Genomic DNA, 25,423 nt, shown 5'->3' with positions numbered 1-25,423 from the left:
CCAGCTCACTTGCTTCGGACCCCATAATCTGCCATTCATTGTTGCTAGCTCTATAGGCAAGTAAGAGAAGACAAACTTTGTACGCCAACGAACACCAATAACTAGAACTAATTTGACAGACTATAAACCAACGGACTTCTGGTTCTGATACAAATGCTCTTTAGTTAGCTACAGTAAAAGTGTTGCTTAGCTGTACGTAAGATACTAGACTTACAGTCTAACTCTAACTGCATTTAGAATCTAACAAGCTATTATCTTACGAAAATGTTTATCTTAAGTTGGCCATATGAAATACTACTCATAACAAATGATATGTGGTGGTTGAAATATGAAAAAATTCATGATTTTCATCAATTTACCAGCTAACTTACTTCGGAGACACTGAAAATGAATGGGGTTCAACGGTGGAAAATACAATGTTTGGAACTATAGGTCGCGTGGGACATGCTTTACTTCCGCATTCCTCGATAACAATGGGAGTCTATGGAAGTGTCGCAACTCTCTTTTTCTATGGCTCTGGTTGCAAGCATGCACGAGTTTCGGAGCTAGGAACAAGCTTCTGCGCAAGACAGGACGAGTCGGTCTGGAAAGATGGGGCGGTCCATTAGGAGCTCTCGCTTGCCTCACTGCGCCACTGAGCACTTTTCATAGAAATGAATGGGGACGCCATCTTGGAAGACAGAAGTAGCTGTCTCTAGTTATATTAACTGTATGTCTAGACTCCGCCGTGAGACTAGTGTTTGGTTGCCACGCTCATATCCATGGCCACGCTTGTCAGTGCGCTTGTACGTGTGTCGCACGAGTATGACGTTTTTATGTGGTGACGTGTCTTTGTTGACAGGGGACCTCAGGAAACTTTGCTAGCTAGAATATCTCACTACTTAGACATGGCTGTTGATATAACTCTGCTTTTTAAAGCCAGTGTGAAAACTGTCAAAACAAGGAACAAGGCCATTGGAGTTGGGATTGAATCTACGAAAGACGACATTTTCAAGAGGAGCAAAACGAAGAATGGATTTTCTCCCAAAGCGAAGGAAGTGGTGAGTCTTAACACAATTTCGCAAGAGCTAGCTAACTACTCTACTGTCTGTAGCTAGCTCTAATGCCAGTCCTACTAGATGGCTACAAGTAGAGTCCTACACTTCTACATTTACTTAAATACACAGAGCTGGTAGTTACATCTGACTCACGCCCGTATAGTTACTGTATATTCTTTACTATACAATATGTGTGGGTGCGAAATACCAGCTACTACTACGAGTAGCGGCCAAACTGCAGGTTGCTAGATCATTAGCTCCAGATGGCCAACTTTGTTTCATTCTCGAATCGAGAAGTCGGTATCTAGCTACAGCTAAACCTTTCATTCAATGCAGTCACTATTTACTCCAAACCTTGTCTTGCTACCCTAGATTCTGATAATTTAACATCATATTGTTGCCTAGTTATCTGATGAATGTTATGTTGTTGTGTAACTACAACAAATGAACCCCAGTTGGTTTACCAGCTCTCTAAACAGATGAAGCCTAACCTCCTGTTTGAAGTTAGGCTTTAAGGTTTAAGGTTTTAAGAAGTTAGGTTACGGAACCTGTCTTGTCTGCCTGCTTTACAGTTGCCTTTGGATGGTGCACAGTGCCCGTGATGCAATCATTATCTAGATCAGTGAAACACAAATACTGATTTCTTGAACTATACATAGTGCATAGTCCCTGAGAAAAAATTGGTGGCACACACACACAGATTCCTGATAGGGCACAGTGCCCACGATGATGTCGGTGACACACACAGATTTCTGAAATTATAGATACTGCAGTCGTCGTGATGCAGCTGATGATGACAGTTCATCTCAGTGGTTTTGGTACCTATATTTCTCAGATCACAATTTAAATTCTTTGTCCTCTCTGAAGTACTTGTTCAACCTGTACATATATTCTAGTCAAATTGCCAATGCTGTGGTAGCCTACATTAAGGCAAATGATTATGTAGCCTTCATTTGTTTGCTCTATTATAAATTGCTCATGTTATGTTGATCAAAATGTACTATATTGGTTCTCTGTTAAATTGTCTTACCACCACAAACATCTAAACATTTAGTACTGGTAATAACAGAAATCATTACATGCACAGTGGTTGAGCCAGTTAACATAATTGTAGCCTAATTCACCATACAGCACTTGTACATTTGCAATGTGCAGGCAGTTTCGACATCAGTAAACACATTCATTTTTGTAACAAAATTCACTGATCTAGATACTGAAAGTATATCCGCTTTATATTGTCGTTCTGTTAGCTAACCAGCATCCTTGAAAACAGGTGATTATCGATTGTAAAAGCGAATTCGCTTCTATAATGCTTAGTTTCATTTAATTGTACAGGGAGTCAGATGGCTGAGCGGTTAGGGAATCGGGCTAGTAATCTGAAGGTCGCCAGTTCGATTCTCGGCCGAGCCAAAATGACGTTGTGTCCTTGGGCAAGGCACTTCACCCTACTTGCCTCGGGGGATTGTCCCTGTACTTACTGTAAGTCGCTCTGGATAAGAGCGTCTGCTAAATGACTAAATGTAAATGTAATTGTAGGGCTGTCCCCACTCAGTTGACTAGTAGATTTTCTGGTCAATATGCTCTTGGTCGACTAAGATTTTTTTAGTCGAGCTGCCGTATGGCAGTGTGAGATCTGATTCCCGCTTGTGTCATCATTGCTGAATTAACTAAATGTTCTACAGAAATTGTAGATTATATTATTTAAGTCAAATAAAGCAACTCAAAAAATATATAATTTTAAAGAAAAGGTGTTACTATTTTCCCTTTCGTTAATTTGCGCTTTGTTTTGGTATTTTGCACACGGCACAAGCACAAATTGCTGCAGAACTACAAACTCTGCCATAGCCTACTTTGTCGGTGTTATTAGTCAAAATGGCAAAGAAATCTGTGGTATGGCAGCATTTCATTAAAGTACATTTACACTTACAAAGTACCGGGTGACTCGAAAAACGTTGAATGCAAACTCTGCCAACAACGGTTTATTTTTCATAGTTCAAATTCGAATATGATGTAGCCTACCACCTGAAAAACGTAATATGGTCTAGCCCTACTTCACTCATGCTAACGCGCTGGGTTGAAAGATGAATATGCCTATTTTAAGAATCACATCCAAATCAAATGACATTATCTTCTCCGGCCAAGACAACATTTTTCTCTGTTGCACCGTTTTCTCTGTTGCACCGTTCCCCACTCAGCTTCTACGTAAGTTTGCATGCTGCAAGTTCGGGCAGTGATAAGCGCGCTCTGATGATTTCATGTTAAACAAACAATATTTTTAATTTGTAGTACATTGTAAGAGATACTAAATACCATCAGCATTCGGTTACAACAGAACTGGTGATGAGTCTTATTATCAGTAGGCTATTAGCGGCTGAATCTGCAATGTCCAGCAGCCATTGAGTCAGATCACAAAAATGTTTGCACGTTTTTCTTTTTTTGTGAAAAAAAAAGCGTTTCAAATTTCGACTAGTCGATTTTCAGACGTTTTAGTCGAGTCTTGGTCGACCAAAGAAAATCCTAGTCGGACAGCCCTATTTAATTGTGAATGCCTTTGTTAATAGCATTAGGTTAATTGCGGAAGGCCACTTGGGCAGTTTTGACATCACTCATATACATTAATGTAAAATAATTAACTGATCTATACTGAAAGGATATCCACTACGTCGTTCTGTTACCTAGCCAGCCCCTTTGAAAGCAATTGATTATCGGTTGTAAAAACAACCGGAAAGTTTACACTAATTCCCTATATTACTTACTACGCTTAGTTGCATTTAATTGCGAATGCCTTTGTTAATCGCATTAGTTCAACTGCGGTACTGCACTCCATTGGATTATAAAAGGACACCTGCAAAATATAAAATGTACAGAGTGCCTGGATTTTTAGATAATCAAAGGAAACTCGCTGCGGACCATTCAGAGCGAAGGGGCTGGGACGCGAAGTGAGCAAGCCAAACTGGAGGCGAATCTTTTTTGAATTATTTTATGTTAAAATGCTTATCCAAACAATGTCAATCACGGCACTGCACTCCGTTGGATTATCAAGAGGACACGAAAATGAACTTTGCAGAGTGCCCGGTTCTTGAGCTGATCGTGGGAAACTAAACCCAATTCTAATTTGTACACACACAAATTCCTGGCAATATAAGAGATTGTAATATCCATGTTAAATGCTGACACATTAATCATTAATGTTTAGTAGTAGAATTTAGGAGAGATGGGCTTCTTCAAACCACTAGTTTATAGAATAAGTAAATAAGTATCCAAATAAAGCTTGACGGCTGTGAAATGTTAGCCTGGCTGCCAGCCCAACTTCACCCGCCCCCAAAAAAATTTGGTCGGGAAGTTGGGTCTGGAGGGTCTCGTATTGGGGACCAACTACAGAAAACCAGAATCTGGGCGAACCAATTAAATTGCCAGGGCGGGCTTTATACGATGATGGACAGATGATCAACAGTAACGTAATCACCCACGTCACAAAAGAGCGCTTAAGTTGAATTCGTTTTGAACAAACATGGCTACCGCTGGAGATCTGGGATGTTATGATACTGCCATCGAGTCTGTTTTAGAAGACATCGACAGCGCATTAATTTTGAAAGAGGAACAGAGAGACGCAATCAAGGCATTTGTCGATGGAAAATATGTTTTTGCCGTCCTTCCTACGGGATTCGGTAAAAGTTTAATTTATCAGATGGCCCCGATGGAGTTGTAATCCTAAACGGAGAACTTCGTATATGCATTGCCCTTTATTGTTTCGCTCAAAAAGGTTGACCGTGTGAACAAGTACTCTCCCTACCCTTAAATTAATTTTACAACACCGGCAAAAATCGTTTGTATTCATTCTTCAAGCATACTTCAAGTCTGCTTGTAGTTTAGTTCTGTTGACAACAACTATGCGGTGCTTAACATACGTCACATACTCTGTTGCTCTGATTGGTTGTAGATCTATCCAATTGAGCGAAGAGGCATTTGTTTTCCAGGCTCGTTTGAAACACGCCCTGTAGTCAAAGCCCAACGGAGAGTTCTCAGACTCATATTCTGACTAGAATTATGAGTATGACAACGTCAGGCTAGTGAAATGTAGGGCTAGGATTCAAATTGAGAACTAGCCTACTTGTCCCAAGGGCTTCAGTGCTTTAAATCCATTCAGTCATCTAGCTCAGCAAAACCTTGCTTTTGTTACTTTCGGTGCATCCTTGTTAAGTTTATATTGGAAGTAGTGGTTTAATAAAACGGTGATGCTGATTCAAGGAAACTTCAACCTTGTCTGTGGTGGCTGCCCCCCCCTCCCCACGCACACACACACACACACACACACACACACAAACTCGACCCACAACCCCCGTGCTACAGATATCATCAGCAACTGTCTCGGTAAACCAACATTGGAAGAAATTGAAATTGGAAGTTTGGAATGTTGTGGCTGTGTACAGTTATGTTGTGGCTTTCATCCGACTATTCAACCCCCATATGTCTCTCTGCGCAACGCACAAGGTTGCATTTTTGTTTTTGCAAGAGCCCTCTCTTTGAATGTATGATTCCATAAACATGCTGAAATAACATTTTCTCAAACAATTTCCCTGGGAAAGCCGATCCTTCCCAAGAGCCCGTGATTAAAGGTGGAAGATCAAAAAACAGAAAATATTAAATTAGGTCCCCTGTAACAATGTTGATGGCCTGCACATAATGTACAACAGATGTGTGCCCTTCAAGACATGCAGGGCTCTCATATTTCCCAAAGATGTTCCTCAATACGAGATAAAAAGGGGAAAAGTTGATGAATTCTTTCTTCATTCAAAACATTAGAAACTTTAAAAACTGACATCTTTTGAAACTAAGAAGTTAATTTACAAAGAGGCCAGTATATACAGATTTAGTTGGGTTGGTAGAAATGATTGGTTCTCCTAGGGGTCAGTTTGGGGTGCTGTGATCTCAGTTTCAATGCTCACATCAGCATCCACAGCCATCTCAAGTTTCAATTAGAGGCGATTGCTTCAAAATATTCCAATATTGTGTAGAAAATAATGTTGGCATTTCTACAGTCATACTGGCTGTTCTCAGAAGGTATCCCTCAAAGGTGCGGCAGTCAGCCAGCACTTTACTAAAATGGAGAGGTAGGGGGATTTATTTGGAAATGATAATCTGGTGTATTCTCATAACTTTATCATAGATTTTGACACAGAGAAAGTCTGATGACGTGTTTGAATTCCTGTCAATTGAGACCAGATATTCTGGGAGGAGAGGGAACCCAGGGATTCTGCAAACTAAACACAGCATCCCCACTTTGTTCAGTATCAGTGTTTCCCACACATAGACTAATTTGTGGCGGTGCGCCACAGAATCAACACCGGCCGCCACACATTGCGTTTCGTAAAAACATTTTTTTTATCGCTAATTAGGTTAAAACACGCAGCGTATTCGTTCAGCTGCATTTCCTTTCCCCTGCTCTCCCTCCGTCTCTCTGTCACTCATGCGTCTTTCCCACATATGCACACAGTCACAACGTCAGCACACGTTAGCAACAATGCATACATATGCCGTTCTAGTAAGACCGACAGCTATATCAGCGAGCCTTCAGCATTAGTGCCGTAGCTTAAAGTCGAGGAAAGTTGAGGCTACTTTTCGCTAGGTACCTTACTCACATTCACATTTAGTCATTTAGCAGACAGCTCTTTCCCGGGTTTCCCAACCCGGCCACTGTCGGTCTTGAGATCGATTTGCCCACCCCTATTCTGTATCATCTCGCTGAGGATCGTGAACACATTTTCATTGATGTCTTTGTCAGTTAGGGCCAATATAATTCCTATAATTTCAGCGAAGCTCTAAATATGATGTAAAAAAAGAAGTGAATTGGCAGGTGCCTCCATCTCTTCAGCTACCGCCAACATTTCGACCACTGTAGCATTCAATATTTCATTCATTGAATACGCACAAGGTGATGCCATCTTGGAATAGTCAAAAGCAGTCGATTCAAGTTGAACCACCAATCAGTGGCTTGAACCCGCCCCCTGACTTGGTGACGTGGGACGACGGATTTATTTTACTGCATTAAGTTACACCGTGGATAAATGTAAGGATAAATAAATAAATGTAAGGATAAATAAATAAATGTAAAGATAAATAAATAAATGTAAGTATAAATAAACAAATGTGAACACATTAAAACGTAAATATATATATATATATACACAAATACATGTAACATTTATATATTTAGTGTCTCATTTAATTAGTAATTTATATATTTTGTCTGTCAATTAGGCATTACATTATATAATTTGTCATTTATTTAAGCTTTGTGTTATAATATTTATTTTTTAGTTTTGGCCCCTATAATCCTCCATAGTAGTGTACTCATCATCAGTCAATCAGGTGTAAATAACAAGAGCAACATTGCGCAAACTTTAGTCGCAACTTTAAGGTGAAGAACAAGAAGAGAATTGCCTGGGAAAACAGCTTTATTTCGCCCATTTTGAGGGAATATAGCCTAATAACTGTGTGTATCTATATATATATATATATTGTCATTCTTTTAGGGGGGCGGGGTGTCGTTTTGGAGGGACGAGCCGCCAAAACAATGGTAGGGGAAACACTGGTTGAATTCAGCTCCTTACTGTGCGTTCACACTGTGGCGACGCAAATCGCTTGCCATCGCTTGCCTTCCCACAGTTCACCACGCTCGGGGGCGTTTCAAACAGATAAATGTAGAATGTAGTTCTCTTAAGTCACTAATGTAGTTGTCATGGTGGCTGAGTGTGCAGACTTGAGTTTACGTAGTTGCAACATCAATCAAAATACAATTTGTATACAACATACAAAACTGTTTAATAGACATACACGTTGACATGTGTAAAAAACGTTTTACTATTCCTCAGTCTCTGCTAATCTGTCGATACGATAGGGAGTTCCAGCCGGGCTACAGTAGCTAGCTAGTTACCACAGAACGAAGTTACGTAATGTGACTAAACTGAATTTGAAAGTACAAGCACCCACAACTTCGGCAAACCTTGCGCCATGCATTGTTTTTTTTTAAATTAACATCTCTGTACAAATACAGCTATGTAGCTTACAGGACTGGGTAAGCAGCCACACAAACGATTAGTTTCTCCTCCACCTTGACACCTAGAAAGCTAGAAATGTTTGCCATGGTTGCTACGTTACGAGAAACAAGAACAAAATATACAATCAATAAAAAACAAACGATCTCCATCTACACTAGCGTTTTCATATCGTTTTCCAAATGTTTGCCGTCCACACTAACACGGGTACATGACAATCGTTGTCATGGTTACGCCACTCCTGTCCCTCCCTCCCGCCACGGTGCCCTGTTTACATACTCCTCTGGCAATACTATTTGGTGTTTTAAAATAGTCCCACCAGTTAGCTGTTCAGCCAGGTCTCACCCAGAATCGCCGTTCTATGTTTGGTTTAAACCGTCTTCTCTGCCTTGTCCCCCTATCGTTCAGGCACACCGAGTACAACACTCGCCATCTGCGTAGGAGTAACATGTAGGCTATCTATTTAAGTGATAATACTTGTACCTGAAGTACACTAACTAAACTGGTTAATAAATTATAAAGATGGAGCAGCATATTTCTTTAACCTTACATGTTCATCTTGATATTATAGCTATAGAGCGAAAGCTACCCCCAATGCCATAGCAGTGGCGGATCTAAGGGGTGGCAAGGGGTTTTATCCAAAGCGACTTCCAAGAGAGAGCTTTACAAAAGTGCATAGGTCTCTGATCATAACAACGAGATAGCCCCAAACATTGCGGGTAACCAAAACATGAAGCATACATTGTGAAAAAACTGTCCCAAAGGGAAGAACCATAAGAGCATGTAGTGAAACAAGTTACAATTAAACAACATAGCCTCAATCTTCTCATGGAAAAATATTATTTGTACATTACAGAACATTCCAATAAATTATATTAATGTTACTGTATAATTTAAACTACAAATATCTAGCCTAATCATTTACCATAGGGAGTACTGTACCCCCCTACTTTGGATTTGATTCGCCTCCAGGAGGCCACCCAACAACTTCCTTCTGCCACCCCATTGCCACCCCGAATGAAAATCTCTAGATCCGCCCCTGTGCCAGAGCAACTGAACGTCATCGTATCTGAAAAGCTCTGTGGACCCCGTCCACACTACTACGCGAACCCGGCGTTTTCAATGTCTCTGGTTAGGAGAGCGTATTCGAAAAGCTCTGTTTTCAGTGTTCGAATACGCCGTATTAGTGTGAACGGGAGGTGTAAACGCAGACATATGCGTTTTTAAATTTACTCAGGCTAGTGTGGACAGGGTCTCAGTAGGAGCTAAATACCTGAGAGCGTCATAGCCGTCCATATGGACGTCCATAGACTGACGGAGATGGCTGCTGATCTTTGCATGGATGGACGGCCGGCGATGCTGTTCAGAGGGCCGTCCCTTATTAGCAAGGACGTCTGTCGCTAAGGGGAGCATAGATCATGGACGGTGATGCTGTTCAGAGTGCCATCCCTGATTAGCATGGACGGCGCTAGCACTTGAATGGTTGAGAAGGACGGCCATGTTTAGCAGGCTGTTGAGCTAAACCAGAACTGCCGAAGGCTACCATAGCATGTAGCTAGCTGCAGCAACTTTGGATGACTCAATAACCTTTGTAATGTTATTTTGTATGAATTGCATGTAAGTGTAGGCTATATATTTACACCTTTATTTTTTATTTTTACATACAAAATTAGGCCAATCAACAATAAAATCTCATGACAATAAAGACTTGAAAAACAGTAGGTCTATATTATGGTTAGGGTTTGCCTAGGTCTAGGCTACATATATTTTTATTATTTAGTGAATTGTTAATAAAGACTTGTTTAAAGATTTAAACATTGTGTTATGACCCTTTGATATACATTGCCCTTTAGGTCTTTTAAGCCGTCAGTTAGATTTTTGGGGGTTTTATGGGTGGATTTGGAGCCAAGAGTCAGTCGCTCCAATTTCGCGCACAAACCCCTAGAGCAGAGACAAATGCAATACCATGCTATGCGACAAGTCAAGTTTTGAAAATATGTATTTAGTCGTGTAGCACCAGCAAAAGTCGTTTTTGACTGGATCCGGCGACATGTTATCTCACACGGTAAAGTTAGCATTTAGCCAGAAGGTCTACAGTTATTAAAACATCATAAATTACATGGCTATTCAATTATGATAGTGTAGCATCCGAAGTGTAAGACCCTTAAAATCTCGTAGCATTAGACAAAAACTCATAGAACTGGTAACTCTTGGAGCTCATAACCATCTCTGTTTATTTTCTTTCTCCACACTTCTCCACTCCGTCGCTCTCTCCGCACGTCATCAACATGCCATCGGCCTTAGCAACAACATAATAGACCAATTTTCACCATAAGTCACACAACTGTCATGCTGGCTCAACTGCGCATGTCGGTTGCAAAAGACGAACTTCTCCCGGGTTTAATACACTTGGAGTGTCGATCAGGTCATCATATATTTCTGTCCAATGGATTACAGGGCTTGTCATTAACTTTTTGAGGCAGTTGTCCTTTGGACAAGTACATTTACGTTTCACTTGTCAATGCACAAAAGTCACTTGACCCCGATACCTTTAAATAGCCTGACCAAGTGATCGGGCAAAACCTAGCCTGGCTAACGAAGGTCGCTTTCTCAGGCAAATGAAAATTGAATATGCTGGCTATCTTCAGCAGGCTCGTATCTACAAATCTCAGTCCTCCCTGACGTTTCTGGTGTAGAATGGAGTGAAATACAACATTGTGCACACTGCCAGTGAGCAACGAGTCTGACTGATGCTAACGTCAAAACTAGAACGCAGTCTCACTCAGATTGCCAGTTTAAACAAATCAGAAAAATAATTGGACCAGCTGGCTAAAAGCAGAATTCCCATATCTCTTGAAAGCTGCCCTGCTCAACTTTTTAGATGTAGAGTTGACTGTAAAACTGTAAAATTATTAACTTTGTGACATGACGTGAAGACATGGTTGCCGCTCGACTATGCAGTCTGTACCGGGCGACATTCTCAGTCAAATTTCAAGACTTTCGTGACCCAAATCTAAATTCTGATGCGACAGATCAATAGGGAATTGCTTTCTCTCTTAAAGGCTGTCCTCTTCGACTTTTTTGGTCTTTTTAAATCTAACTATTTGTATGATCCGTGTGGTCCTTTTGCCATTATAAATGCTATCCTTTCCCGGTTTTCTGCCACCACTTTGCGCACGCATCCCGAATGTTTACAACAACAACAAAAAATCTTTCTACATGAACTAGTTCAGTTTATAGTTCACACATTTTTTGATGAACTAGTTCAGTTCATAATTCAAAATGTTGAACTAAGTTCACAGCTCCAATTTGTTGCGAGCTATAATTTGTAATTATTTCCACAGCCCATATAGAATCAGACAGCAATTATTTTATTAGTTTAATGCTGAAACTGCGTCAGATTTAATCTTCATATCCAATTTTGTATCCTTACCTAACATTTGCATTGAAGGGACAGCCTTCCCAGATTAGTTCTGTCTGCAATACCCCTCTCGGCCTCTACGCAACTTTGGCGCTCTCACACTTGCCAGGCATAGACAGTAGAAGAAAGCACACGCAGCGATTGACTGGTTGGGCAACCCTGGATACAGGACAGTTAAGTGTTTTTTTGGCTGGAAGTCTCTAGAAATCTGGCACCTTATTTAACGAAATTAAAAACAGTGAACGTGCAGTTCACAGACACCAGAATGAATGCGTTCACAGTATCGTACATCAGGCAGTAATACAGTACGTTCAGTTTGCGTTCACCAAAATTATGAACGAGGTCATGAGCTTTAGTTAAATGAACACGTTCAGGCACACCACTGATTATAACTAACAAACAAACACTGTATCTTTCAACTCCACAATAGCAGAAACAAAACTTTACAGGCCCTTTTTCACATGGACGGACGGCCAACAGCAGGGATGTTGAGGGCCTCCCTTTACTTAAGTAAATAAAACCGCTACTGTCACTTGGCATCGCATCGTCTTGTGTTTTGCATTTGTCTCCGCTCAAAGTGGTTCGTGCACAAAATTACTGATTGACGGCTCCAAATCCACCCATTAAACACTTTAAACTGACGGCTTAAAATACCGAAAATGCAATGTATAAGGGTCATAACACAATGTTTAAATCTTTAAACAAGTCTTTATTAACAATTCACAAAATAATAAAAATATATGTAGCCTAGATCTAGGCTAACCCTAAATATATTGTTTTTCAAATCTATATTGTCATGAGATTTTATTGTTGATTGGCCTAATTTTGTATGTAAAAATAAAAAATAAAGGTGTAAATATATAGCCTACACTTAAATGCAATACATACAAAATAACATGACGAAAGTTATTGAGTCATCCAAAGTTGCTGTAGCTAGCTACATGCTATGGTAGCCTTCGACAGTTCTGGTTTAGCTCAACAGCCTGCTAAACATGGCCGTCCTTCTCAACCATTCAAGTGCTAGGGCCGTCCATGCTAATCAGGGACGGCATTATGAACAGCATCGCCGTCCATCGCCGTCCATGCTCTATGCTCCCCCTAGCGACAGACGTCCTTGCTAATCAGGGACGGCCCTCTGAACAGCATTGCCGTCCGTCCATCCATGCAAAGATCAGCAGCCACCGCCGTGCCTTGCAAAAGTGCTAAACATAAACCCCCTTGCTAATATAAATCCCTAATTTCACTGGATAACAATTAATACATTTATGTATTATTATGCAAAATATTGAATGAAAAAACTAAGGATGTCCCTTTCTTCATGAACTACCAGCATCAAATGATAATAAACAATATATTTAAAACATATATTATTATTTTTAGGGGTGCTGAGATCAAATTTAGGGGTGCTTGAGCACTCCTAAAAAGGGTCAAAAACTGCCACTGAATTGTACCCTCTCTCGTTATATTACTAAAACTCTCAGCCAGGGGCTACTGTGCTCCTATTAAAAAAAGTTAGTCTGGAGCCCTGCACTGGGGGACCAAAGGCAGGCTAGGGAAACTCATATTAATGTTAAATAACCTCCTAAAGTGAAGTTTTCATGTCATTGGACCTTTAAGGTATACAATGTAGGGGTCAACCAATATGTGTTTTTCAGGGCGGATACCGATTATTACAGATGAAGTAGACCGATAACTGATATTTTGAACCGATATATATGTCTAGTGTAATAATGAAAAGGCCTCTGACAAAGATTTTCTTTAAATTATTTTAACCATATCTTTAATAAAGATAACATCTTTATTACATAAAACATAACAAGTGAAAGGAGCATCCAGCAGCATTCTGTAAACATTTTGTAAAACTTAAAGAAGTAAATTTAAACAACAACAAGCAACAAATGAGCAAATAATGAAGAAAGAAAAACAAATATACATATTTTATTGGCAAATCGGTTTTTGAAAATGATAGATAACCATAAAAATGCTTAATAACGGCGCCAATAATCACCCACGCCGATTATCAGTCGACCCCTAAAACAAATAAAAATCAGATAAAGAGTGCCAGACTTTATGTACACAAGAATATGAATGACAAAGTACTGTATTGGCCAAATATTATCTTCTCTCATTTTTTCTTTAAATTAACGTAAGTCTTCAGGAGATTGTAGTAACAAGCAGAGGAGTGCACATACTTTAATTCACTATTCCAACAAAGTGTTCTGTGTAGTCCTAAGTTGTTGACTCTTGTTGCAACTGAACAAAGCTCCCAACTCCATAAAACAAAACTGTGTGATTGAGACGTAAACATCATCATAACGTCAACATGAAGCATGGCTCTCTTAAGTTAAACATATTTTGCCTTGCAACCTTGAAAATAGATAGACAATGGTCAGAGCTGAAGGACCCAAACAGCTGCTGGCCAGTCATTATCAACTTTTTAAGCTAAAGAAAGATCTATCCAAACCCCCCAAATCTCCTGGCTATGCCCTTATTTATTTTCCACCTCATAATAATTCCCACTGATGGTTTGTTTGTGCTCTGTATAGGCTGCAGGGTAGGGACAAAGTTAGGAGCTAAAGTGGGGGTCCTTGATTATGATGATGAGATTAGATGTAGCCCGGCAGACTGTCTCCTCCTGCCTCACTAAGATATTTCACACACACACACACACACACACACGCACACATATACCTTCAATCAAGCACAATATACACACTCACATTCTTACAGCCGGCAGCAAGCACAGGGCCACCCCTTTCCTCATTGTTTGGGTATTACTCGCTCTTTAGAGTCTTAGGTTACAAGAGCAATTGATCCCCATGACCCCCTGCAAACCCTTGAGGTTGCAGTGGGAATTTGATCCTCTGTGTATACACAGGAGATGACTCAAGCCCCTACAGCAGCGCTCTTGAATTTTCTTTATTTCCTTTACACCTTTTATTAGCCTGTGGGCCCCAATAACGTGAAGCTACTGCCGCCTGTTGGTGGTAGAGATATGTTGCGAAGAGTTGGATGGAGAGGGGGGTCTCATTGCAATGAGCTTTGGAACATGTACCTAATAACCTAACGATTTTATGAAAATATTGCACTTGTATACAGTATATGCAAGTAAGTATAGTGTATTTGCTTTTGGCAACATTGTGAGGCAAAAGTGTCTCATTGTACTGAAAAAAATAATATGGCCTTTTCAATCAGTTTTACAGTCTACAAAAGGGTAAATAATTAGAGCCTGTGAACTGCTTTTAGGTCATTTAAGATGGTGTTAGTCTTGAGCCTAAAGAGACGCTGCTCTGACAATACAATCTTCCTCATACCTTTCAACCATGTGAAAAGTTCTCAAACCTCCAGGAGCTCAAGTGCTCAGAACAACGATTAACTTTTTGACCTCTAATGATTGTATTATTACAAGAGTTCACCTGAGGGCAAAGCCCCACCTCACTCAGCCTTTCACTTGCAACTCTGTCCCTATATTTGCTTTCGAAGAGAGGAGATACACTTCAGGTTAGTTGCAGCATATTGTATTTTTTCAAATGAAATCAAATATTATTTGTATAGCCCTTTTTACAAGCAATGTCACAGAGAGCTTCACAAACGCCTATAGAACTGCCCCTCAACCAACCTAAACCCTCAAGGCAGACAAGGAAAAACTCCCAGAAAAACTAATTTGAGATCAAAATTTAAGAAACCTTTGTAGCAATTCAGTGATGGATCCCCTCCTCCAGATATGGTGAGTGAACACAGAGAGGTACAGAACACACGCTAAACATACATCAGGAGTAGAAAAACCAAAAGCGCCAGTGGATGTTGAAATACAAAATTCAACTCTGGTCAGAGTTGGCATTGGTAGCAACAGGGCTGGAGGCGTGTGATCGGCATAGCATCACAGGGCAGCCGGTAGATGGATGGACATAAAAGGACCAGGAACTCCCTGTTGTCTGTCAAAGGGGACCGATATCCACTGTTAACTAGGTCCAACGTTGGCAGACCGGCAACCAGGCAGATGTAGATAGCTCAATGTTGACAGCAGGGATGGGCATTCGACTAAATTGTCTTAATCGATCGTTGGGAGAATTAACGATCGATTTTCGATTAATCATTAACATTTTTATATTAAAATTAACTATTTATAGGCTATATTAAAATGCAGTGAAAATAGAAGAAACACAGCGTGTTTCCACATTGAGATCTGTCGCTATTACAAGAAAAACAACTATTTCTGTAACTCCTAGAAGCGGAGACAACAGCTAGAAGCGTGTGCTCAAACACAACTGACCCTCGTTTTTTTCCGGCTAATTAACAAAACTTCATAAAAACTTTCGCCCTCAATAATATTTAAGGGTAGCATATCCATCTCGATGGACTTGCAGATCCGTTGGATAATTGTCTCTGCTCGTTGTGCATCGCAGCTCCTCCGTGCTAACACAGAGAGAAAGATGCACCGCCGCTAACCAGGGTCGGATGTAGCTACGTTCTTCAAGTGGTAGCTACATCATTTGAGTCGTGGAGGAGTTGTTTTTATACTTAGCTTTGCAGTGTTGGCAATGAACAAAGTAATTTTTAAGTCAAAATGGTCTCACGCCACACTTTGCCGTGACCTCTTCATGTTTACTTTTGAAATACATGGAAACTCGTAACTGAGTAGGCTTGTGGCGTTTTTTTTCTCTAAACATTGGCTTCGTTTGGTAAAATGTTTAAATCCTGCCACATAGCGAAATCCATTGCATTCCTTCAAGACTCAACTATGCAACGGAACACTCATTGGTTTTATCGATGAACAAATAATGTCATCGACGAAATTCTTAATGATCGATAATCGATCGTCGATTAATTATGCCCATCCCTAGTTGACAGCTTATTTATCTTCATGCCTACTCAAGTACAAAAAAAATCTCCTTTCACTTTTGTCTCATCCTCATATTAGACCAAGAACCATTCTTGTCTCTTTTCATGCCTGTATATTTAGACATGCCATCTGAGGCCTGAGACTAGGTCATGGTATGTCAATTTGGCAATTATGTTCATTGGTAGCAAAACAAAACAGACCAGGTTGGAGACAGCGGTGGTTATGTTACCATAATTATCTTGGGTGCCACAATCAAACTCCTTGTGTCATTGTTTCAATCCCTGGCTTTCCTGGATTCTGTCTCCCTCTATTTTCTTTCTTCCTAAAATTTGGCCTGTGTGTGTGCCCTCACTCTCATGTATATCCTTCCAGCACCAGTCTGTGGACAGGGATACAATTTTGTCTTTTTCAACCAAATTACAGGAGCAAATACTGGATGGAGTGAAGCTTCCTGTTGGGCTACTTATGCACACATATTCTTGGACATTTTACCTGTGGTAAATAGTCAACCGATTATGAATTTCAGATTTATTTCAGATTCCTCAGTCAGAGACCTATATAGAGGACTTCAACATTTTATTTACATAAGTTATTTGACAAGGAAATTGCCTGTTTGATTTAGGTATGTCCTGTAGTTAAATTAACAGTAAAAAGCAAACATTCTAAATTCATGCAGATGGGAATGCTTGTATTTAGAATGGCGTGTCACGTTCAATAAATACAAATTCACAAGTTTATACTGGCCTTTTGTAAGACATTAGAGAAAAGTACTTTTTTTCCTGAGCTAGAGACTTTCTTTAGCTTTCTTAAGCTTTGTTGACAGATCCAAGCCTTAGAAGAGGAACCAACTCCTAGCAGAAACTGCATAGAGAGGGACACACATAAGCACATTGATGAACCAGACACATGCTGAATGTAATTCATATTTTCCCTTCATTTTGGCAGATCTCAAACATTACCAAGCTGAAAGACTTTCTTCTCCAGCACAGGAAAGACTATGTGAATGCCGGAAGGTGAGTTGTAAAACTTACAAAAGGGTGCAAAGTCAATAATGGCATTCACTTGACTGGCACAGTACAATTCTCTGTTTGCCTAATATGAAAACTAGCATCTTACATCGGTATAAGGTGAAACTTATTGAAACATATTTGCATAAATCGTTTTTCGTTTTAGTAATACAAAAAATATAATGTAATTGTGTGTGAGTCTATCACATATTCCACATTCTTAACAACAACAATACAATACTTAAGTGTACCAACGTTTTTGGAACTTCAATCTCCCAATAGCAAGTTGCAAGCTGTTGCCTAGCTAAAATGTCACCCTCAAGGGTTTCCCAGACCAGAAGCTAGAAGTGACAAGAGAGGTTATTTACTGCTCCTAAGTGAACTTTTGAGAGATTGGATAACTGACACCAATTACCAGACATCCATTTCTAGCATAGAGAGACATAAGGCTTTCATTCAACTATGGAGACAGTACTATACTCAATGTATCTTTCCGAGTCTTTGAATGAGTTGACTGTGTGTCTGTTCACAGTCTCATCTCATCAGACCTGACACGTATGACGGACAATGAGCGAGACCAGATTGACCAGGATGCCCAGATCTTCATGAGGACCTGCTCGGAGGCCATCAAGCAGCTACGCACTGAAGGTGTGTGCAATGGAGTGTGTGAACGCACTTTATCTTTCACAACAAATTGTCTCTTGCCTACCCGACTTCCATCTTGATGGGCCCTTTAAATTGGATGCGTTCACTACGCACTCGATAAAAAATGGGACAAGTTTTGGAGGGTGTTATATTGTACTGACAATCATGGTTGATGAAAGGAGCCAAACTATTTCAAGTCAATCAGTGTTTTCTTCCCCCTGCAGCCGATAAGCAGGTGTTGTCAGCCCAGATAAAGGAGCACAGAAGGGGAGTTCTAGACCTCATCGAGATGTATTTAAAAGGTGAGTTTCCCATTGATAGGTCAGCCATTTCCACTCATTTTCCATCTAAATGGTCTGGTCAAAAATATAATCCTCAAAGAAAAACGTGATTATGGACAATGGGGCCCCTAGATTTTACTGTTCAGAGTATGTAGTCAGGGGAACATCTGGATCATGGAGATGGTCTAGATTAGACATACTTGCCATGCCACCTGTATTGTTGTTATGTTGTGTTCATGTCAAGTAGATGTAATGTGTACTGTGTACTTTTGAGAGTACACTTTACTTTAGTGCTTTACTTACAGTTTTTTACAATTGTTAACACACAAAAAGCAACAATTTGGCACAATTTTCAAAACCTTAACTTCATGTACCAATTGCTTGACCCAATTTGGCAGTACTTCACGCTCCCTTATCTGCATTAGACTCTGACTTTCATTGTTTACACACTGATGTCAATTACATATCACCTTGTTGTCAAAACACTACGCACAAAACACTACACACAATGTTCAGTTGTTGTACACACTTCTCAAGTCTCAAAGCATCAACCTACAACACACACATTCAAATCTCTAAACACTCAGGTCTGGTGAGCAATTTGCAATAAGGACTGCAGCATAAAAAGGGCCTTGAGCCTCTGTTTTGTTTGGTGAACAATGGAGAACTTAGGACATATCAACAACCAGAAAAGGAGAGGGGTAAGAGTGAGAGGAGGAAGAAGAGGACAAGGAATAGGAAAAGGACAAGGAAGAGGAGGGAGAGGATGACGAGAAGGAGGAGGACGACAAGAAGAAGGAGGATGAGGAGGAAGAGGAGAAAAAGAAGGAGGAGGAGAAAGAAGAAGGAGAATGGTCATCTCTAATGAGATTTGGGCCACCGTGGTTGACCATGTGAGAGGCTGGCCAGAGGGTCCAACCAAATATCAGCCACATCACAGTTGCTGCCATCGTTAGAACCTTTAGAATGGAGAACAGGTATGAATTATATTTGCCATGTGTACTGAAATATTGTATATCAATAGAATACAGTGTGCTCACTGTATTTGTATTTTGCAGGACTGAAAGAGAATCACATCTTGGAGGAAGAACATGCACTTTCACAGCCGAACAGGAGACTGACATTGTGAAAATGGTTCGTGAAAACAACACTATCACACTCCGACAAACCAGGATCCTGGCTGACCATGCCACATTGAGAAACATCCAGACCGTCAGCCTCTCTACATTGGACCGTGTTCTCAGTAGAAATGCCATGCGGATGAAACAAGTGTACAGGGTTCTATTCGACCGGAACACAGATCACATCAAGGAGTTACGGCAAGAGTTTGTGCTTGTAGGTCCCATACATTCAGCACTGACGCATGTATTGTACCTGTAATCCAATATTGTTCCTTTTCTACACTGTCTCACTGTACCTCACTGTGTTGACCCATCTGTATCCATACTATAACTTGCATTATCATGCTGTCTGTTTCAGTCAATCCAGGAGCATGACACAGCTAATGAGCTATATGAATACATATATATTGAGGAGGTTGGATTCAACCTGGTGAAGAGGAAGCGCGGGGGCAGAAATTTCATTGGCCAGCACGCCATTGTTGAGGTCCCCGCTGAGCGTGGTGGGAACATCACTTTGTGTGCTGCAATGGGTTGAGCAGGCTCGTTGACAGTACTGTACTGTTCAGAAATAAAACTTTTTTTGCCGCATATGTGTGCTGTTTTATGTTTGACTATGAAAGAATTTGGCCTACACTGAGACATTTTACAAAAGTTAAAATGGCTCATTCTCCAGAGTCATTGTCATTCATATGGTGTGTTCCATTTCTAAAATTGTGTTTTCAATTTTGCACTACTGTGTGCTGTGAATGCTTGGTAGTGTGCAGCAAATGCTTATTGTGTGTACTGTTATGAATGGTATGTGTGTGTCATTTGAAAATATGGCTGTGTGTACCAAATAAGAACATGAGTTGTATTTTGTGAACAGGTAAGAGATTTGATAGCAAAGAGTCATCTCGCAAAGGGAGTGTCAGGTTTAGCATTTTGTGTGTGAGGTTTTCAGTTTTGTGTGTGCAGTTTTGAGAAAGCCATTATTGTTTTGAGAAACACGTGTTAACAATTGTGAAAAACTGTAATATAGACCAATGGTGACAAGTGTCTGGATATGTTTGATGGCAGGATAGATTTCATACCCATATATTATTCTTAAGAGATGATCAGACCCTACAACAAGTTAACCCAATGTTGGTTGTAATTGTTTTTAGAAGTGTGTAAGCTGTACTCTGAGCAGAGGGCCATAAGGGTGAAGAGAGTCGTGGACAAGAAGAGGCTGTGAGTATCTCTGGAACTGTAAATACTACATTCATATAGATTAATCATTGTTATTCATTCACATATGTGTATATAAAATGTGTATCGCAAAGTAGGGAAGGGAACTGCTGTTGGATTTTTATAATCATGGGCCATAGTGTTACAAAAAGTTAACTTCTTTCACGTGGCCAAAGCACTGGGACTACTTCAAGTTCAAGTATTTTATTTGTCAGGTACACAGAACAACACAAGGTTAGACTGGGCACTGAAATTCTTAAGACAAGACAATGCAAGCACCTGGTATAACATATAAGTACACGGAACATAATTGACATCTATGCTGAGCTTAAATAAGTGAAACTTCCTAAATATACAGATAGCAATAAATAATCGACTATACTAACCCTAACATTAAAACTTCCTAAATTACAGATAACAATGAATAGTACACTATACTAACTCTAAATGCACATAAAACCTGTTTCAACCCTATAACCTATTCTAACCTAAGTGGAGTACTGTACAATAGTGCAAATTTGCAGATCAGTGACTAAGTCAATGACCATACAGGAGCCTGGTGGCGAGGTAGTGAGGTACAGTAGTGCAATGTTACTGAAAGTGCAACCAGTAGCTGAAGTGACAGAGTATAAGTGACTAGTGTGCAGTAAATCAATGCCCATATCATCTACCTTTTATAGAAACTGTTGTCCAGTCTGCGTGTGCGCGACCGGATGCTGCGGTAACGCCTGCTAGAAGGCAATGGGGTGAAGAGACTGAAGGATGGGTGGGAACAGTCTCTTAGAATCCTGCCGGCTTTCTTTAGGCAACATGTGTGGTAGGTGTCCTGTAGGGCTGGGAGCTTCCTGCCAATGATGAACTCAGCAGAACGGACCACACTTCGTAGGGCCTTGCGGTCCCTCTCTGTGCAGCTCCCATACCACACTGTAATACAACTAGTCAGAATGCTCTCGATAGTGCATCTGTAAAAGTTAGTGAGGATGACTGAGTCCATACCAAACTTCTTCAGTCTCCTCAGGAAGAAGAGGCGCTTATGGGCCGCTTTGACCACCTTGTCCGTGTGAACAGACCAGGTGAGGTCATTGCTGATGTTCACCCCGAGGAACTTGAAGCAGCTGACCTTCTCCACTTCCGATCCATTGATGAGTAGGGGTGCATGCTCCTCCTCCTGCCACCTCCTATAGTCCACAATCATCTCCTTGGTCTTGCTGATGTTAAGAGAGAGGTTATTGACCTGACACCATGATGTCAGGGTGTCAACCTCCTCTCTGTAGGCTGACTCGTCACTGTCAGAGATGAGGCCCACGATGTTTGTGTCGTCAGCAAACTTAACAAGGAGGTTGGAGCTGTGCGTTGCCACACAGTCGTGAGTGAACAAAGAGAACAGGAGAGGGCTGAGCACACAGCCCTGGGGGGTGCCTGTGATGGTGATCAGTACGGATGAGGTGCGGTCACCGATTCTCACCACCTGTGGCCTCCCCGTCAGGAAGTGGAAGATCCACTTGCATAGGGAGGTGCTTAGTCCCAGGTCCACAAGCTTGGAGACCAGTCTGGAGGGGATGATGGTGTTGAATGCAGAGCTGTAGTCAATGAACAGCATCCTCACATATGTATTCCCCTTGTCCAGGTGGGAGAGAGCGGTGTGCATAGTCAGAGCGATGGCATTGCCTGTAGACCTGTTGGACCGGTATGCAAACTGCATAGGGTCCAGTGTGGGGGGCAGCGAGGAGCAGATGAATGATTTGACTAGCCGCTCGAAGCACTTCATGATGACAGAGGTCAGTGCTATCGGGCGATAGTCGTTCAGACATGTGACCTTGGTGTTCTTGGGCACAGGGATAATGGTGGTCCTCTTGAAGCAGGTGGGGAGTACAGACAGGTTAAGGGAGAGGTTGAAGATGTCACTGAAGACCCCTGCCAGCTGGTCAGCGCAGCCCCTGAGGGCCCTACCTGATATGCCGTCTAGGCCAGGTGCCTTGTGAGGGTTGATCTTCTTAAAGCACAGCCTCACCTCGGCTACAGTTAGTGTAGGCACACCACTGGCTTGTGTCAGTTGGTAGTTGAATAGTTGTCAGTTGGTAGTTGAATTAAAATCATTGTGCCATAGCTTTTAATAGCTCTTTAAGCCTTTCCGGTTTACTTTTAATATACTGATGATGCACTTACTGGAATGAACGTAGCACATTTAATACACCCAAAATGACCACTGTGACGTGGTTCCAGGTCAAGACTTGAGCCGGAGCACCACAGCAAGGCGGAGAAAGGTGTGCAGCAGCAGATGGAGCACACAGAGGAGAAGACGGCCAAGGAGGAGAGCACCGGTGAGAGAAGAGAAGAGTGGGGGTAGGGGGGACAAGGTCAGGTGAAGGCTGCTCCACGGAGTCACAAGCTGGCTGTTAATGGTTAGTTCGGTCTTAGTCAGTTGCAATTTACTGGACAACTGTCCGGGTAGAAAGGTAAGTTCAAGACAGCTACATCAGCCATGTATTGTTAACTTTGCACAAGAAAAAGAGACTTGGTGAGTCACTTCCTTGGTGAGATGTGAAGTGACTGACCTACTATTTCCGTTTCCCCATAGAGAGAAGTGTGACGGAGGTGCCAGAGAGCAGCATCAACCCATGGGAGGAGGGCAGGGTGGAGGACGAACTCTCACCTGAGGAGATCCAAATGGTACAGATGCACTCATAGGGATCAAGACATTTTTGCTACCCATTTATTGTGTACATTAAGTTCAAATGTAGAAATGCATCCACCCCTACACACTAACTGTACTGTAGTTAATTCCAGTTTTAAGTTATTTGATTAGTTAGTTGATTATTTAAGTAATTTACTGAATGTGTTTCACTCTTCCGTCTTACTCTTTGTCTGTCTCTCACTAACTAGTTTGAACATGAGAACCAGAGGCTGGTGAGTGAGATGAGCAACCTGGTGGATGAAGTGAGGTTAGTTTTGTACCTTATAAGGTCTATTCTCTTTAAGAGTCATCTTATTTTGTTTACCGTAATGCAAGAGCTCTAGAGCCTAATGTGGCACTGTTTTTTGTTTGAAGTATCCATCTGGTATACTTATATGGAAAATGTGCATCTCTGAAGTATCCACAACAACCTCCCTTGACATCCACTTCCATATATATGTTTCGATTTTTTGTTTGTAGGTGTAGGGAAACTGTTAATGATCCACAATGTGTAAATTGTCTTTCACGTCCAAGGTGTGTGACTTGTTCTCTGCTTCTATCCTCCAGGCAAATAGAGGGTAAAGTTGTTGAAATATCACGTCTTCAGGAGATATTTGCAGAGAAAGTGCTTCAACAAGTAAGTTCTTCCATTGTACCGTCCCCTGAAAGCCATTTAAAATGTAATTTAAAGTAAATTTGCCATATCTACCCTCTTTTTTTGACAGGAGACTGAAATAGATAGTATCCACCAGCTGGTGGTTGGCGCCACAGAGAATGTCAAAGAAGGAAACGAAGATATTAGAGAGGTAATTGAACAGCTTTACCTACATTTTACCAGACAGACCTTGCAAACACTGAGTTGCAGCAGTTGAAACATCAGTCGCACATCCACTACAACAGATGAAAGTTGTTCTGTTGGAAATAGTCCCTTGTTTGCTAGCTCATCTTAGATTTGAATTTGTTTTTTTGCCTATGCACTTATGCAACACAACATGCGTGAGTTAACATCTAACATTAAGATATTTAGCGTGCAGAGTATTTGTTGGTTTTTATTCTGAATTTTAAAAACGCAGACATCATTGTTAACCAAACCATAGTAAAACGCTGTATTGAAGACTGACTTGTCATTGTCTTCTACTGAGCAAGTAGAAGCCTTATGTAAAGTAATTTCATGTTTGAATTCCATATTTAGGCCATCCAAAACAACGCCGGCTTTCGTGTTTGGATCCTCTTCTTCCTTGTAATGTGCTCGTTCTCTTTGCTTTTCCTGGATTGGTACGACAGTTAACCCATATACTGCTGACAGAGCTCCCTGCAGGAAAGGACATCACCATGGGCCTCGCCCTGGTTGGCCCTCACATTGAAATACTGACACAATTGGACAAAATGGAAGGTTTAAGAGGCTACAATACTGAATCTAGAACAACTTGTGCTAATTAATAGCTAACAATTTTGGTATGACTGGAACTAACTCCAGGACAGTCCTTTCAGTGCACTCTATGACAAACTCACAGACTTTCACCCACCAGAGGGCGACATGGAAGCACTTCCTGTAGAGGGAAGAATGGTGCTGGCCAAATATAATGTGCTGTCATCTTGCACTGAGCATATGTCCAATCTGTAATCAAGACCACTACCATGCTTTAAACAGTTACAACAACAGTTACTGTTTTGCTGCAAATGAAATCATAGTGTGTGGTCTTTAATGACACTCTGAGTAACACAGTAATGGTTACATCTGGATTACCATTTGAGATCTGTTAAATAATTGTATTTATTAAATGCACTTGAGTTTACTATGTAGACTTTTGCTGTTTTAGAAATAATTAAAATAAATCTCACCACACATTCTGTACGAAACCATTGTAGATATTATGTGTATTCATTTAAATAATGTCAACTTGTTTTGCTGCCAAGGGCAGATTCAAAATTCTCTACAGTACAACTTTTTCTTCCATTCTATGATTCAAGAGAGGTTGTCAGTTTTCCAGAATGCTAGGCTTTGTACAATGACTGCAACACAAATTTATAGATTTATTTTTTGACATTGCTCTTGTTATTTACAGTTTGCACTGCATGGGCTATTTTCTTTTATATTATGTGGTCCCCTAAACCAATAAAACAAAATACAGT

General features: G+C 40.8%; 1 protein-coding gene across 3 annotated transcripts; it reads left to right on the top strand.

Annotated features, from left to right (window-relative positions):
• The first annotated feature begins 570 nt into the window (after positions 1–570).
• On the top strand, positions 571–25,399 carry stx18 (syntaxin 18). 3 transcript variants are annotated; one of them, XM_047025358.1, is made up of 12 exons: positions 1,030–1,040; positions 16,780–16,853; positions 17,302–17,369; positions 17,896–18,011; positions 18,233–18,310; positions 20,553–20,619; positions 22,840–22,937; positions 23,195–23,286; positions 23,500–23,558; positions 23,858–23,927; positions 24,016–24,096; positions 24,483–25,390. In XM_047025358.1, exons 4-12 carry the CDS (start codon positions 17,921–17,923, stop codon positions 24,576–24,578), a joined length of 732 nt encoding a protein of 243 aa, XP_046881314.1. In that variant the 5' UTR covers positions 1,030–1,040; positions 16,780–16,853; positions 17,302–17,369; positions 17,896–17,920; the 3' UTR covers positions 24,579–25,390. The 3 variants fall into 3 exon arrangements, with proteins under 3 accessions (XP_046881312.1, XP_046881314.1, XP_046881313.1); XM_047025356.1 differs by lacking the exon at positions 16,780–16,853 and having other exon boundaries at positions 571–1,040; positions 24,483–25,384; XM_047025357.1 differs by lacking the exons at positions 1,030–1,040; positions 16,780–16,853; positions 17,302–17,369; positions 17,896–18,011; positions 18,233–18,310 and adding exons at positions 19,404–19,624; positions 19,769–19,910 and having other exon boundaries at positions 24,483–25,399.
• The last annotated feature ends 24 nt before the right edge of the window (positions 25,400–25,423 follow it).

The sequence above is a fragment of the Hypomesus transpacificus genome, chromosome 9 (genome assembly GCF_021917145.1).
Source record: "Hypomesus transpacificus isolate Combined female chromosome 9, fHypTra1, whole genome shotgun sequence".
Classification (NCBI taxonomy): domain Eukaryota; kingdom Metazoa; phylum Chordata; class Actinopteri; order Osmeriformes; family Osmeridae; genus Hypomesus; species Hypomesus transpacificus.
Note: the sequence above shows the minus strand (reverse complement) of the source record. Positions and strands in the feature narration are given on the sequence as shown.

Excerpts from the sequence above, each read along its gene's own strand:
- stx18 (XM_047025356.1), top strand. The coding sequence starts at position 888 with ATGGCTGTTGATATAACTCTGCTTTTTAAAGCCAGTGTGAAAACTGTC. Across the intron at positions 18,311-20,552 it reads CATCGAGATGTATTTAAAAG|AAGTGTGTAAGCTGTACTCT; the intron begins GTGAGTTTCCCA and ends AATTGTTTTTAG. Across the intron at positions 23,928-24,015 it reads CAGAGAAAGTGCTTCAACAA|GAGACTGAAATAGATAGTAT; the intron begins GTAAGTTCTTCC and ends TTTTTTTGACAG.